The 16,348-nt window shown below is 47.1% G+C and overlaps 1 protein-coding gene across 1 annotated transcript in view; it reads right to left on the bottom strand.

Moving 5' to 3' along the window:
• The window catches only part of LOC139395350 (LIM domain only protein 3-like), a 32,128-nt gene that overhangs the window by 15,354 nt on the left and 426 nt on the right, over positions 1–16,348 (bottom strand). Inside the window, exon 3 of the mRNA XM_071142918.1 lies at positions 15,415–15,603. Coding sequence (XP_070999019.1) covers positions 15,415–15,603 — 189 coding nt within the window. The remainder of the gene's footprint in view (positions 1–15,414; positions 15,604–16,348) is intronic.

Raw genomic sequence — 16,348 nt, 5'->3', positions numbered from 1 at the left:
CTAGTACAGTAGTCAGGGGGACTAGTACAGTAGTCAGGAGGACTAGTACAGTAGTCAGACCCAGGGGGACTAGTACAGTAGTCAGGGGGACTAGTACAGTAGTCAGGAGGACTAGTATAGTAGTCAGGAGGACTAGTATAGTAGTCAGGAGGACTAGTACAGTAGTTAGGGGGACTAGTACAGTAGTCAGGAGGACTAGTACAGTAGTCAGGAGGACTAGTACAGTAGTCAGGAAGACTAGTACAGTAGTCAGGGGGACTAGTACAGTAGTCAGGGGGACTAGTACAGTAGTCAGGAGGACTAGTACAGTAGTCAGGAGGACTAGTACAGTAGTCAGGAGGACTAGTACGGTAGTCAGGGGGACTAGTACAGTAGTCAGACCCAGGGGGACTAGTACAGTAGTCAGGAGGACTAGTACAGTAGTCAGGAGGACTAGTACAGTAGTCAGACCCAGGGGGACTAGTACAGTAGTCAGGGGGACTAGTACAGTAGTCAGGAGGACTAGTACAGTAGTCAGACCCAGGGGGACTAGTACAGTAGTCAGGAGGACTAGTACAGTAGTCAGGAGGACTAGTACAGTAGTCAGGAGGACTAGTACAGTAGTCAGGGGGACTAGTGCAGTAGTCAGGAGGACTAGTACAGTAGTCAGACCCAGGGGGACTAGTACAGTAGTCAGGAGGACTAGTACAGTAGTCAGGAGGACTAGTACAGTAGTCAGGAGGACTAGTACAGTAGTCAGGGGGACTAGTACAGTAGTCAGGAGGACTAGTACAGTAGTCAGGAGGACTAGTACAGTAGTCAGACCCAGGGGGACTAGTACAGTAGTTAGGGGGACTAGTACAGTAGTCAGGAGGACTAGTACAGTAGTCAGGAGGACTAGTACAGTAGTTAGGGGGACTAGTACAGTAGTCAGGAGAACTAGTACAGTAGTTAGGGGGACTAGTACAGTAGTCAGGAGGACTAGAACAGTAGTCAGGAGGACTAGTACAGTAGTCAGGAGGACTAGTACAGTAGTCAGGAGGACTAGTACAGTAGTCAGGAGGACTAGTACAGTAGTCAGGAGGACTAGAACAGTAGTTAGGGGGACTAGTACAGTAGTCAGGGGGACTAGTACAGTAGTCAGGAGGACTAGTACAGTAGTCAGGGGGACTAGAACAGTAGTCAGGAGGACTAGAACAGTAGTCAGGAGGACTAGTACAGTAGTTAGGAGGACTAGTACAGTAGTCAGGGGGATTAGTACAGTAATCAGACCCAGGGGGACTAGTACAGTAGTCAGGAGGACTAGTACAGTAGTCAGGAGGACTAGTACAGTAGTCAGGAGGACTAGTACAGTAGTCAGGAGGACTAGTACAGTAGTCAGACCCAGGGGGACTAGTACAGTAGTTAGGGGGATTAGTACAGTAGTCAGGAGGACTAGTACAGTAGTCAGGAGGACTAGTACAGTAGTCAGGAGGACTAGTACAGTAGTCAGGGGGACTAGTACAGTAGTCAGGAGGACTAGTACAGTAGTCAGGGGGACTAGTACAGTAGTCAGGAGGACTAGTACAGTAGTCAGGAGGACTAGTACAGTAGTTCGGGGGATTAGTACAGTAGTCAGGAGGACTAGTACAGTAGTCAGACCCAGGGGGACTAGTACAGTAGTTAGGGGGATTAGTACAGTAGTCAGGAGGACTAGTACAGTAGTCAGGAGGACTAGTACAGTAGTCAGGAGGACTAGTACAGTAGTCAGGAGAACTAGTACAGTAGTCAGGAGGACTAGTACAGTAGTCAGGAGGACTAGAACAGTAGTCAGGAGGACTAGTACAGTAGTCAGGAGGACTAGTACAGTAGTCAGGAGGACTAGTACAGTAGTTAGGGGGATTAGTACAGTAGTCAGGAGGACTAGTACAGTAGTCAGGAGGACTAGTACAGTAGTCAGGAGGACTAGTACAGTAGTCAGGGGGACTAGTACAGTAGTCAGGAGGACTAGTACAGTAGTCAGACCCAGGAGGACTAGTACAGTAGTCAGGGGGACTAGTACAGTAGTCAGGAGGACTAGTACAGTAGTTAGGGGGACTAGTACAGTAGTCAGGGGGACTAGTACAGTAGTCAGGAGGACTAGTACAGTAGTAATGAGGACTAGTACAGTAGTCAGGAGGACTAGTACAGTAGTCAGGAGGACTAGTACAGTAGTCAGGAGGACTAGTACAGTAGTCAGGAGGACTAGTACAGTAGTCAGACCCAGGGGGACTAGTACAGTAGTTAGGGGGATTAGTACAGTAGTCAGGAGGACTAGTAGAGTAGTCAAGAGGACTAGTACAGTAGTCAGGAGGACTAGTACAGTAGTCAGGGGGACTAGTACAGTAGTCAGGAGGACTAGTACAGTAGTCAGGGGGACTAGTACAGTAGTCAGGAGGACTAGTACAGTAGTCAGGAGGACTAGTACAGTAGTTCGGGGGATTAGTACAGTAGTCAGGAGGACTAGTACAGTAGTCAGACCCAGGGGGACTAGTACAGTAGTTAGGGGGATTAGTACAGTAGTCAGGAGGACTAGTACAGTAGTCAGGAGGACTAGTACAGTAGTCAGGAGGACTAGTACAGTAGTCAGGAGAACTAGTACAGTAGTCAGGAGGACTAGTACAGTAGTCAGGAGGACTAGAACAGTAGTCAGGAGGACTAGTACAGTAGTCAGGAGGACTAGTACAGTAGTCAGGAGGACTAGTACAGTAGTTAGGGGGATTAGTACAGTAGTCAGGAGGACTAGTACAGTAGTCAGGAGGACTAGTACAGTAGTCAGGAGGACTAGTACAGTAGTCAGGAGAACTAGTACAGTAGTCAGGAGGACTAGTACAGTAGTCAGGAGGACTAGTACAGTAGTCAGGGGGACTAGTACAGTAGTCAGGAGGACTAGTACAGTAGTCAGACCCAGGAGGACTAGTACAGTAGTCAGGGGGACTAGTACAGTAGTCAGGAGGACTAGTACAGTAGTTAGGGGGACTAGTACAGTAGTCAGGGGGACTAGTACAGTAGTCAGGAGGACTAGTACAGTAGTAATGAGGACTAGTACAGTAGTCAGGAGGACTAGTACAGTAGTCAGGGGGACTAGTACAGTAGTCAGGAGGACTAGTACAGTAGTCAGACCCAGGGGGACTAGTACAGTAGTCAGGGGGACTAGTACAGTAGTCAGGAGGACTAGTATAGTAGTCAGGAGGACTAGTATAGTAGTCAGGAGGACTAGTACAGTAGTTAGGGGGACTAGTACAGTAGTCAGGAGGACTAGTACAGTAGTCAGGAGGACTAGTACAGTAGTCAGGAAGACTAGTACAGTAGTCAGGGGGACTAGTACAGTAGTCAGGGGGACTAGTACAGTAGTCAGGAGGACTAGTACAGTAGTCAGGAGGACTAGTACAGTAGTCAGGAGGACTAGTACGGTAGTCAGGGGGACTAGTACAGTAGTCAGACCCAGGGGGACTAGTACAGTAGTCAGGAGGACTAGTACAGTAGTCAGGAGGACTAGTACAGTAGTCAGACCCAGGGGGACTAGTACAGTAGTCAGGGGGACTAGTACAGTAGTCAGGAGGACTAGTACAGTAGTCAGACCCAGGGGGACTAGTACAGTAGTCAGGAGGACTAGTACAGTAGTCAGGAGGACTAGTACAGTAGTCAGGAGGACTAGTACAGTAGTCAGGGGGACTAGTGCAGTAGTCAGGAGGACTAGTACAGTAGTCAGACCCAGGGGGACTAGTACAGTAGTCAGGAGGACTAGTACAGTAGTCAGGAGGACTAGTACAGTAGTCAGGAGGACTAGTACAGTAGTCAGGGGGACTAGTACAGTAGTCAGGAGGACTAGTACAGTAGTCAGGAGGACTAGTACAGTAGTCAGACCCAGGGGGACTAGTACAGTAGTTAGGGGGACTAGTACAGTAGTCAGGAGGACTAGTACAGTAGTCAGGAGGACTAGTACAGTAGTTAGGGGGACTAGTACAGTAGTCAGGAGAACTAGTACAGTAGTTAGGGGGACTAGTACAGTAGTCAGGAGGACTAGAACAGTAGTCAGGAGGACTAGTACAGTAGTCAGGAGGACTAGTACAGTAGTCAGGAGGACTAGTACAGTAGTCAGGAGGACTAGAACAGTAGTTAGGGGGACTAGTACAGTAGTCAGGGGGACTAGTACAGTAGTCAGGAGGACTAGTACAGTAGTCAGGGGGACTAGAACAGTAGTCAGGAGGACTAGAACAGTAGTCAGGAGGACTAGTACAGTAGTTAGGAGGACTAGTACAGTAGTCAGGGGGATTAGTACAGTAATCAGACCCAGGGGGACTAGTACAGTAGTCAGGAGGACTAGTACAGTAGTCAGGAGGACTAGTACAGTAGTCAGGAGGACTAGTACAGTAGTCAGGAGGACTAGTACAGTAGTCAGGAGGACTAGTACAGTAGTCAGGAGGACTAGTACAGTAGTCAGGAGGACTAGTACAGTAGTAGTCAGGGGGACTAGTACAGTAGTCAGGAGGACTAGTACAGTAGTCAGTAGTCAGTACAGTAGGACTAGTACAGTAGTCAGGTCAGACCCAGGGGGACTAGTACAGGGACTAGTACAGTAGTCAGGAGGACTAGTACAGTAGTTAGTACAGTAGTTAGGGGGATTAGTACAGTAGTACAGGTCAGGATTAGTACAGTAGTCAGGAGGACTAGTACAGTAGTCAGACCCAGGGGGACTAGTACAGTAGTTAGGGGGATTAGTACAGTAGTCAGGAGGACTAGTACAGTAGTCAGGAGGACTAGTACAGTAGTCAGGAGGACTAGTACAGTAGTCAGGAGGACTAGTACAGTAGTCAGGAGAACTAGTACAGTAGTCAGGAGGACTAGTACAGTAGTCAGGAGGACTAGAACAGTAGTCAGGAGGACTAGTACAGTAGTCAGGAGGACTAGTACAGTAGTCAGGAGGACTAGTACAGTAGTTAGGGGGATTAGTACAGTAGTCAGGAGGACTAGTACAGTAGTCAGGAGGACTAGTACAGTAGTCAGGAGGACTAGTACAGTAGTCAGGGGGACTAGTACAGTAGTCAGGAGGACTAGTACAGTAGTCAGACCCAGGAGGACTAGTACAGTAGTCAGGGGGACTAGTACAGTAGTCAGGAGGACTAGTACAGTAGTTAGGGGGACTAGTACAGTAGTCAGGGGGACTAGTACAGTAGTCAGGAGGACTAGTACAGTAGTAATGAGGACTAGTACAGTAGTCAGGAGGACTAGTACAGTAGTCAGGGGGACTAGTACAGTAGTCAGGAGGACTAGTACAGTAGTCAGACCCAGGGGGACTAGTACAGTAGTCAGGGGGACTAGTACAGTAGTCAGGAGGACTAGTATAGTAGTCAGGAGGACTAGTATAGTAGTCAGGAGGACTAGTACAGTAGTTAGGGGGACTAGTACAGTAGTCAGGAGGACTAGTACAGTAGTCAGGAGGACTAGTACAGTAGTCAGGAAGACTAGTACAGTAGTCAGGGGGACTAGTACAGTAGTCAGGGGGACAGTAGTACAGTACAGTAGTCAGGAGGACTAGTACAGTAGTCAGGAGGACTAGTACAGTAGTCAGGAGGACTAGTACGGTAGTCAGGGGGACTAGTACAGTAGTCAGACCCAGGGGGACTAGTACAGTAGTCAGGAGGACTAGTACAGTAGTCAGGAGGACTAGTACAGTAGTCAGACAGTAGTACAGTAGTCAGGGGGACTAGTACAGTAGTCAGACCCAGGGGGACTAGTACAGTAGTCAGGAGGACTAGTACAGTAGTCAGGAGGACTAGTACAGTAGTCAGGGGGACTAGTACTAGTACAGTAGTAGTCAGGAGGACTAGTACTAGTACAGTAGTCAGGAGGACTAGTACAGTAGTCAGGAGGACTAGTACAGTAGTCAGGAGGACTAGTACAGTAGTCAGGACTAGTACAGTAGTCAGGAGGACTAGTACAGTAGTCAGGGGGACTAGTACAGTAGTCAGGAGGACTAGTACAGTAGTCAGGGGGACTAGTACAGTAGTCAGGGGGACTAGTACAGTAGTCAGGAGGACTAGTACAGTAGTCAGACCCAGGAGAACTAGTACAGTAGTCAGGAGGACTAGTACAGTAGTCAGGAGGACTAGAACAGTAGTGTGTAGGTTCGTGTGGATGTGTTTGTTTGTGTTTGTATCTGTGTGTTTGTGCGTGTGTGCGAGAGAAACTGTGTAATTGAGAATGTGTGTGTGTGTTTGTGTATATATGTGTGCGTGTGTGTGTTTAGAGAGAGATAATGCATCGTCACTTCGCTCGCTGACAAATGGGTCCTCCGTCGATCCGATGACAGAGCGTTTGGGAAACGAATGAATGTAGTAGCTGTAGCATATCGCCTCTCTCTTCATGTTCTGTTGCCAGAAAAGCTCAGGCTACAATCCCTCCTGTCTGACACAACCTTATCAATCCTGTTGCTGCTACTTTCTCTATGTGAGGTGGAACGACTACATGCTTGAGAGAGAGAGAGAGAGAGAGAGAGAGACAGCGAGAGAGAGTGAGAGAGAGAGAGTGAGAGAGAGAGAGACAGTGAGAGAGACAGTGAGAGAGACAGTGAGAGAGACAGGGAGAGAGAGACAGAGAGAGAGAGAGACAGAGAGAGTGAGAGAGAGAGAGAGAGACAGTGAGAGAGACAGTGAGAGAGACAGTGAGAGAGACAGGGAGAGACAGACAGAGAGAGAGAGAGACAGAGAGAGAGAGAGAGAGACAGTGAGAGAGACAGGGAGAGAGAGACAGAGAGAGAGAGAGACAGAGAGAGTGAGAGAGAGAGACAGTGAGAGAGACAGTGAGAGAGACAGTGAGAGAGACAGGGAGAGAGAGAGAGAGAGAGAGAGACAGAGAGAGAGAGAGAGAGAGAGAGAGAGTCAAATAAAATAAAACACAATTTTATTGGTCACATGCTCCAAATACAACAGGTGTAAACCTTACAGTGAAAAGGTTTCCTACGAGCCCCTAACCAACAATGCAGTTAAAAAAAATACGGATAAGAATAAGAGATAAAAGTAACCAGTAATTAAAGAGCAGCAGTAAAATAACAATAGCGAGACTATAAAGAGGGGAGCACCGATACAGAGTCACTGTGGAAGGGCACCGGTTAGTTGAGGTAGTATGTACATGTAGGTAGAGATATTAAAGTGACTATGCATAGATGATAACAACAGAGAGTAGCAGTGGTGTAAAGAGGAGGGGGGCAATGAAAATAGTCTGGGTAGCCATTTGATTAGATGATCAGGAGTCTTATCGCTTGGGGGTAGAAGCTGTTTAGAAGCCTCTTGGACCTAGACTTGGCGCTCCGGTACCACTTGGGGGTAGAAGCTGTTTAGAAGCCTATTGGACCTAGACTTGGCGCTCCGGTACCACTTGGGGGTAGAAGCTGTTTTAGAAGCCTCTTGGACCTAGACTTGGCGCTCCGGTACCACTTGGGGGTAGAAGCTGTTTAGAAGCCTATTGGACCTAGACTTGGCGCTCCGGTACCACTTGGGGGTGGAAGCTGTTTAGAAGCCTCTTGGACCTAGACTTGGCGCTCCGGTACCACTTGGGGGTGGAAGCTGTTTAGAAGCCTCTTAGACCTAGACTTGGCGCTCCGGTACCACTTTCCGTGGAGTAGCAGAGACAACATTCTAATGACTAGGGTGGCTGTAGTCTTTGACAATTTTAAGGGCCTCCCTCTGACACCGCCTGGTATAGAGGTCCTGGATGACAGGAAGCTTGGCCCCAGTGATGTACTGGACCGTACGCACTACCCTCTGTAATGTCTTGGCCGAGGCCGAGCAGTTGCCATACCAGGCAGTGATGCAACCAGTCAGGATGCTCTCGATGGTGCAGCTGTAGAACCTTTTAAGGATCTGAGGACCCATGTCAAATATTTTCAGTCTCCTGAAGGGGAATAGGTTTTGTCGTGCCCTGTCTTGGTGTGCTTGGACCATGTTAGTTTGTGATTTGGACACCAAGGAACAACCTGCAACAACCTGCTCAACCTGCTCCACTGCAGCCCCGTCGATGAGAATGAGGGTATGCTCGGTCCTCTTTTTCCTGTAGTCCACAATCATCTCCTTTGTCTCGTTGAGGGAGAGGTTGTTGTCCTGGCACCACTTTGCCAGGTCTCCTCCCTATAGGCTGTCTCATCATTGTTGGTGATCAGGCCTACCACTGTTGTGTCATCGGCAAATTTAATGATGGTGTTGGAGTCGTGCCTGGCCTCATGCAGTCATGAGAGAACAGGGAGCACAGGAGGGTACTGAGCACGCATCCTTGAGGGGCCCCTGTGTTGAGGATCAGCATGGCGGATGTGTTGTTACCTACCCTTACCACCTGGGGGTGGCCCGACAGGAAGTCCAGGATCCAGTTGCAGAGGGAGGTGTTTAGTCCCAGGATCCTTAGCTTAGTGATGAGCTTTGAGGGCGCAGTGTTTAACACTGAGCTGTAGTCAATGAACAGCATTCTCACATAGGTGTTCCTTTTGTCCAGGTGGGAAAGGGCAGTGTGGAGTGCAATAGAGATTGCATCATCTGTGGATTTCTTAGGGCGGTATGCAAATTGGAGTGGGTCTAGGGTTTCTGGGATAATGGTGTTGATGTGAGCCATGACCAGCCTTTCAAAACACTTCATGTCTACAAATGTGAGTGCTACGGGGCGGTAGTCATTAAGGCAGGTTACCTTAGAATTATTGGGCACAGGCACTATGGTAGTCTGCTTAAAACATGTTGGTATTAGAGACTCGGACAGGGAGAGGTTGAAAATGTCAGGGAAGACACTTGCCAGTTGGTCAGCGCATGCTCTGAGTATGTGTCCTGGTAATCCGTCTGGTAATCCGTCTGTCCCTGCGGCCTTGTGAATGTTTACCTGTCTAAAGGTCTTACTCACATCGGCTGAAGAGAGCATGATCACAGTCTTTCAGAACAGCTGGTGCTCTCATGCATGTTTCAATGTTATTTGCCTCGAAGCGAGCATAAAAGTAGTTTAGCTCGTCTGGTAGGCTCGTGTCACTGGGCAGCTCTCGGCTGTGCTTCCCTTTGTAGTCTGTAATGGTTTGCAAGCCCTGCCACACCCAACGAATGTCGGAGCCGGTGTAGTACGATTCGATCTTAGTCCTGTATTTATGCTTTGCCTGTTTGATGGTTCGTCGGAGGACATAGCAGGATTTCCTATAAGCTTCTGGGTTAGAGTCCCGCTCCTTGAAAGCAGAAGCTCTAGCCTTTAGCTCAGTGTGGATGTTGCCTGTAATCCATGGCTTCTGGTTGGGGTATGTACGTAAGGTCACTGTGGGGACGACGTCCTCGATGCACTTATTGAAGAAGCCAATGACTGATGTGGTGTACTCCTCAATGCCATCGGAGGAATCCCGGAACATATTCCAGTCTGTGCTAGCAAAACAGTCCTGTAGTTTAGCATCTGCTTCCACTGACCACTTTTTTATAGACCGAGTCACTGATGCTTCCTGCTTTAATTTTTGCTTGTAAGCAGGAATCAGGAGGATAGAATTATGGTCAGATTTGCCAAATGGAGGGTGAGGGAGAGCTTTCTGCGCTTTTAACGGACCTCTGAGACTATCACAGTGCAGGTGCATTTATACAGAGACTTGATTAAACACAGGTGGATTGTATTTATCATCATTAGTCATTTAGGTCAACATTGGATCATTCAGAGATCCTCACTGAACTTCTGGAGAGAGTTTGCTGCACTGAAAGTAAAGGGGCTGAATAATTTTGCACGCCCAATTTTTCAGTTTTTGATTTGTTAAAAAAGTTTGAAATATCCAATAAATGTCGTTCCACTTCACGATTGTGTCCCACTTGTTGTTGATTCTTCACAAAAAAATACAGTTTTATATCTTTATGTTTGAAGCCTGAAATGTGGCAAAAGGTTGCAAAGTTCAAGGGGGCCGAATACTTTCGCAAGGCACTGTAGTTCCGCCTCCCCTTGTCTTACAAAACGCTGCTCTTCTATCCTGCCTGTACAGCATGCAACCAGCCAGCTGTATGTTGATAACGTCGTAGTTCAGCCACGACTCCGTGAAGCATAAGATGTTACAGTTTTCAATGTCCCGTTCGCAGTTTAATCTTCCGCGTTGGTCGTCGAGTTTATTCACCAAAGATTGCACGTTCGCTAGCAGAATGGAGGGAAGTGGGAGTTTATTTCGATCGTTTACGAATTCTCAGAAGACAGCCCGCCCTTCGGCCCCTGTTTCTCCGCCTCCTCTTCACGCAGATCACGGGGGTCGGGGCCTGTTCCCGAGGAAGCAGTATATCCTTCTCTTCTGGCTCGTCAGAGTGGTGAAAGGGAAAAAAGGATTCTGCCAGTCCGTGGTGAGTAATCACGGTCCTGATGTCTAGAAGTTATTTTCGGTCATAAGAGACGGTAGTGGCAACATTATGTACAAAATGAGTAAAAAAAGACGGTGTGTGTGTGTGTGTGTGTGTGTGTGTGTGTGTGTGTGTGTGTGTGTGTGTGTGTGTGTGTGTGTGTGTGTGTGTGTGTGTGTGTGTGTGTGTGTGTGTGTGTGTGTTGTGTATGTTTTCCTGCCTTATTCAGACCAGAACGTCCTGACAAGGTCGGAAAACAAAAACAATTTTGAAAAGTCTGGACTTTTTTCATGTCCTGAATTAATTAAAATGTCTTAATAGTTAGTAATAGTTAGTTTTAGGCTTTGGGGTTGAGGTTAGGTGTTGGGTTAGGAGTTATGGTTAGGGGGTTAGGGACTGTGTGTGTGTGTGTGTGTGTGTGTGTGTGTGTGTGTGTGTGTGTGTGTGTGTGTGTGTGTGTGTGTGTGTGTGTGTAATTGCAGTGCTGTGTAATTGCAGTAATTGCAGTGTTGCAGTGCTGAGTACTCTCATCAACTCTGGGTTGCCAAGGTAACAGATGTACAGTCTGACTGTGTCACATTAGTGCATCTCTGCTTGTAAGAGAGAGAAGGAAGACTTGTTCAGCCCAGGTCAGATACATAGGACGAGACGGCAAGTGGCAGTATAAGGAGATTTAGAACTCTGATTAGAACTACCTCTATCTCTCCCTCTATCTCCCCGTTATCTCTATATCTCCCTCTATCTCCCCTTTATCTCTATCTCTCCCTCTATCTCCCCCTCTATCTCCCTCTATCTCCCCTTTATCTCTATATCTCCCTCTATCTCCCCTTTATTTATATCTCCCTCTATCTCCCCTTTATCTCTATCTCTCCCTCTATATCCCTCTATCTCCCCGTTATCTCTATGTCTCCCTCTATCTCCCCTTTATCTCTATCTCCCCCTCTATCTCCCCTCTCCCTCTATCTCTATCTCCCCTTTATCTCTATCTCATCCTCTCCCTCTATCTCTATCTCCCCTTTATCTCTATCTCATCCTCTCCCTCTATCTCCATCTCCCCCTCTATCTCCCCCTCTATCTCCTCCTCTATCTCTCCCTCTATCTCCTCCTCTATCTCCCCTTTTCTATCTCATCCTCTCCCTCTCTCTATCTCCCTCTATCTCCCCCTCTATCTCTATCTCATCCTCTCCCTCTCTCTATCTCCCTCTATCTCCCCCTCTATCTCCCCTCTATCTCTATCTCTCCCTGTATCTCCCCCTCTATCTCTATCTCATCCTCTCCCTCTATATCCCTCTATCTCCCCCTCTATTTCTATCTCTCTCTATCTCCCCTCTATCGCTATCTCATCCTCTCCCTCTATCTCCTCTATCTCCCCTCTGTCTCCCCCTCTATCTCCCCCTCTATTTCTATCTCTCTCTATCTCCCCTCTATCTCATCCTCTCCCTCTATCTCCATCTATCTGTCCCTCTATCTATATCTCTCTCTCTATCTCTCTCCCTCCCTCTCTCTATCTCTATATCTCCCTCTATCTCCCTCACAATATTGAATTGATTTTGGTTGTCAACGCAGCCAGATATGAACATTTAAAGAAGATGTATCTACTACTTGGATAGTATCATCTGAACTTCTGGTTGGATAGTTCCATCTGAGACACTGGCTTCATCCCATTCTTTAACTTCTGGTTGGATAGTTCCATCTGAGACACTGGCTTCATCCCATTCTTTATCTTCTGGTTGGATAGTTCCATCTGAGACACTGGCTTCATCCCATTCTTTAACTTCTGGTTGGATAGTTCCATCTGAACCACTGGCTTCATCCCATTCTTTATCTTCTGGTTGGATAGTTCCATCTGAGACACTGGCTTCATCCCATTCTTTATCTTCTGGTTGGATAGTTCCATCTGAGACACTGGCTTCATCCCATTCTTTAACTGCTGGTTGGATAGTTCCATCTGAGACACTGGCTTCATCCCATTCTTTAACGTCTGGTTGAGCTGGAGGCAGGTTAAAAGGCTATTTAGTCAATTTAAAAAGTGATATTGAATTGTTTTGGTTTCCAACGCAACCAAATATCGACATTTAAAGGAGATGCTTCTTCTGTTTAGATAGCTCCATCTGTGCTGAGTCTGGCTTTAATTCCAGTTTGGATAGCTCCATCTGTGCTGAGTCTGGCTTTAATTCCAGTTTGGATAGCTCCATCTGTGCTGAGTCTGGCTTTAATTCCAGTTTGGATAGCTCCATCTGTGCTGAGTCTGGCTTTAATTCCAGTTTGGATAGCTCCATCTGTGCTGAGTCTGGCTTTAATTCCAGTTTGGATAGCTCCATCTGTGCTCAATCTGGCTTTAATTCCAGTTTGGATAGCTCCATCTGTGCTGAGTCTGGCTTTAATTCCAGTTTGGATAGCTCCATCTGTGCTGAATCTGGCTTTAATTCCAGTTTGGATAGCTCCATCTGTGCTGAGTCTGGCTTTAATTCCAGTTTGGATAGCTCCATCTGTGCTGAATCTGGCTTAAATTCTAGTTTGGATAGCTCCATCTGTGCTGAGTCTGGCTTTAATTCCAGTTTGGAATTAGCTGTACAGGCCTAAATAGCTTCATAGATGCTGTGTGATAGATACAGTATGGAGCCTCGTAGATGCTGTGTGATTGATACAGTACGGAGCCTCGTAGATGCTGTGTGATTGATACAGTACGGAGCCTCGTAGATGCTGTGTGATTGATACAGTACGGAGCCTCGTAGATGCTGTGTGGTTGATACAGTACGGAGCCTCGTAGATGCTGTGTGATTGATACAGTACGGAGCCTCGTAGATGCTGTGTGATAGATACAGTACGGAGCCTCGTAGATGCTGTGTGATTGATACAGTACGGAGCATCGTAGATGCTGTGTGATTGATACAGTACAGAGCCTCGTAGATGCTGTGTGATTGATACAGTACGGAGCCTCATAGATGCTGTGTGATTGATACAGTACGGAGCCTCGTAGATGCTGTGTGATTGATACAGTACGGAGCCTCATAGATGCTGTGTGATTGATACAGTACGGAGCCTCGTAGATGCTGTGTGATTGATACAGTACGGAGCCTCGTAGATGCTGTGTGATTGATACAGTACGGAGCCTCATAGATGCTGTGTGATAGATACAGTACGGAGCCTCATAGATGCTGTGTGATTGATACAGTACGGAGCCTCGTAGATGCTGTGTGATTGATAAGAGTACGGAGCCTCGTAGATGCTGTGTGATTGATACAGTACGGAGCCTCGTAGATGCTGTGTGATTGATACAGTACGGAGCCTCGTAGATGGTGTGTGATTGATACAGTACGGAGCATCATAGATGCTGTGTGATTGATACAGTACGGAGCCTCGTAGATGCTGTGTGATTGATACAGTACGGAGCCTCGTAGATGCTGTGTGATTGATACAGTACGGAGCCTCATAGATGCTGTGTGATTGATACAGTACGGAGCCTCGTAGATGCTGTGTGATTGATACAGTACGGAGCATCGTAGATGCTGTGTGATAGATACAGTCCGGTTTACATTTCACTTGCTCTGTTGAACCTACACTTTAGAATAACTTTGATAGCAACAGTGAATCTATTAAGTGGAGATGTCTCAGCAATCATTCTCACTTTAACACATTGGTAATTGTCAGTGAGGAACATCCCAGCTAAGAAAGGCTGTGTTTGGATAAACCCCTGGACGGGAGACTGAATGGATGGCTGTAGATAGATGATCTCTGCAGTAGGAGGCGCTGTCCAGCCTCTTGTTTTAAAACAAATCTTATAGTGGATATTACTATGTAGATCTGACGGTGTTTTAAAGGCACAAATTCAACATATTTTATACTAGGTTTTGTCTATGTTGAAAAGTGGTTACCGTGATGACCTAGCAGTTAATTAAGAGCGTTGGGCCAGTATTTTATCTTTATTTAACTAGGCAAGTCAGTTAAGAACAAATTATTATTTACAATGACGGCCTAGGAAACAGTGGGTTAACTGGCCTAGGAACAGTGGGTTAACTGGTCTAGGAACAGTGGGTTAACTGGCCTAGGAACAGTGGGTTAACTGGTTTGTTCAGGGGCAGAACGACAGATTTTTACCTTGTCAGCTCGGGGGATCCAATCTAGCAACCTGTCGGTTACTAGTCCAACGCTCTAACCACTGCCGCCCCGAAAGGTCACTGTTTCGAATCCCCAAGCCGACTAGGTGAAACATCTGTCGGTGCCCTTGAGCAAGGCGCTTAACCCTCATTTCTCATGTAAGTCTCTCTGGATAAGAGAATCAGCTAAATGACTCACTACTGTAAGTCTCTCTGGATGAGAGAGTCTGTTAAATGACTCACTACTGTAAGTCTCTCTGGATAAGAGAATCAGCTAAATGACTCACTACTGTAAGTCTCTCTGGATAAGAGAATCAGCTAAATGACTCCCTACTGTAAGTGTCTCTGGATAAGAGAGTCTGTTAAATGACTCACAACTGTAAGTCTCTCTGGATAAGAGAGTCTGCTAAATGACTCAATTGTAATCCTGTAGTGAAATATTACCCACAAAACAACAGTGTAAATCGATTACTTCTTTCAAATCCAAATCCACATGATTCCACGTCACAACACGTTGACAAATGATGCTAGAAAATTGTTGATTTAAACAGTTTGTGGTCAGTGGGAGATCTCTATTATCTCAACTTTTCTTAAACTATCTCTGATCCGCACCATTAACAGGGACTGTTAGGCCAGACTATCACTGATCAGGGACTGTTAGGCCAGACTATCACTGATCAGGGAATGTTAGACCAGACGATCTCTGATCAGGGACTGTTAGACCAGACGATCTCTGATCAGGGACTGTTAGACCAGACGATCTCTGATCAGGGACTGTTAGACCAGACGATCTCTGATCAGGGACTGTTAGACCAGACGATCTCTGATCAGGGACTGTTAGACCAGGCTCAGTCAACTCCTGCTGAGATTGAGGCTGTCTTAACATGGACACCGTCAGAGAATGATTCGGGAATGTCCACACTGTCCCACCCCTTCTCAACATCAAGCCTCCTGATTGGCTGAGTGGACGCGAGGAGCAGCTTCCCGCCCAGTAAACTCACCTCTGATTACAGAGCTGACAGGCGAAGCAGTCCAGGTGATAGACGTTCTCTTTAGCTCTCATCACCATCTCAAAGGCTGGGATCAGCTTACTGCAGGCCGCACAGTTCCCTGTTACCCCAAACAACCTGCGGAAGAGACAGGAGGAAAGCACTGTTAGAACAGGGGTAGAACAGACCTCCTGTAGACACCTAGCATGATAGAGATAGAGACCCAGGAAAGAACAGACCTCCTGTAGACACCTAGCACGATAGAGATGGATAGAGACCCAGGAGAGAACAGACCCCCTCTAGACACCTAGCATGATAGAGATAGATAGAAACCCAGGTGGAGAACACACCTCCTGTAGACACCTAGCATGATAGAGATAGATAGAGACCCAGGTGGAGAACACACCTCCTGTAGACACCTAGCATGATAGAGATAGATAGAGACCCAGGAGAGAACAGACCTCCTGTAGACATTTAGCATGATAGAGATAGATAGAGACCCAGGTGGAGAACAGATCTCCTGTGGACACCTAGCATGATAGAGATAGATAGAGACCCAGGAGAGAACAGACCTCCTGTAGACACCTAGCATGATAGAGATAGATAGAGACCCAGTTGGAGAACAGACCTCCTGTAGACACCTAGCATGATAGAGATAGATAGAGACCCAGGTGGAGAACAGACCTCCTGTAGACACCTAGCATGATAGAGATAGATAGAGACCCAGGTGGAGAACACACCTCCTGTAGACACCTAGCATGATAGAGATAGATAGAGACCCAGGTGGAGAACAGACCTCCTGTAAACACCTAGCATGATAGAGATAGATAGAGACCCAGGTGGAGAACACACCTCCTGTAGACACCTAGCATGATAGAGATAGATAGAGACCCAGGTGGAGAACAGACCTCCTGTAGACACCTAGCATGATAGAGATAGATAGAGA

Source organism: Oncorhynchus clarkii, unplaced genomic scaffold, assembly GCF_045791955.1.
Source record: "Oncorhynchus clarkii lewisi isolate Uvic-CL-2024 unplaced genomic scaffold, UVic_Ocla_1.0 unplaced_contig_6193_pilon_pilon, whole genome shotgun sequence".
In the NCBI taxonomy this organism is placed as follows: Eukaryota; Metazoa; Chordata; class Actinopteri; order Salmoniformes; family Salmonidae; genus Oncorhynchus; species Oncorhynchus clarkii.
The sequence above is the reverse complement of the archived record's forward strand: the minus strand, read 5'-3'. Positions and strand labels throughout refer to the sequence as shown.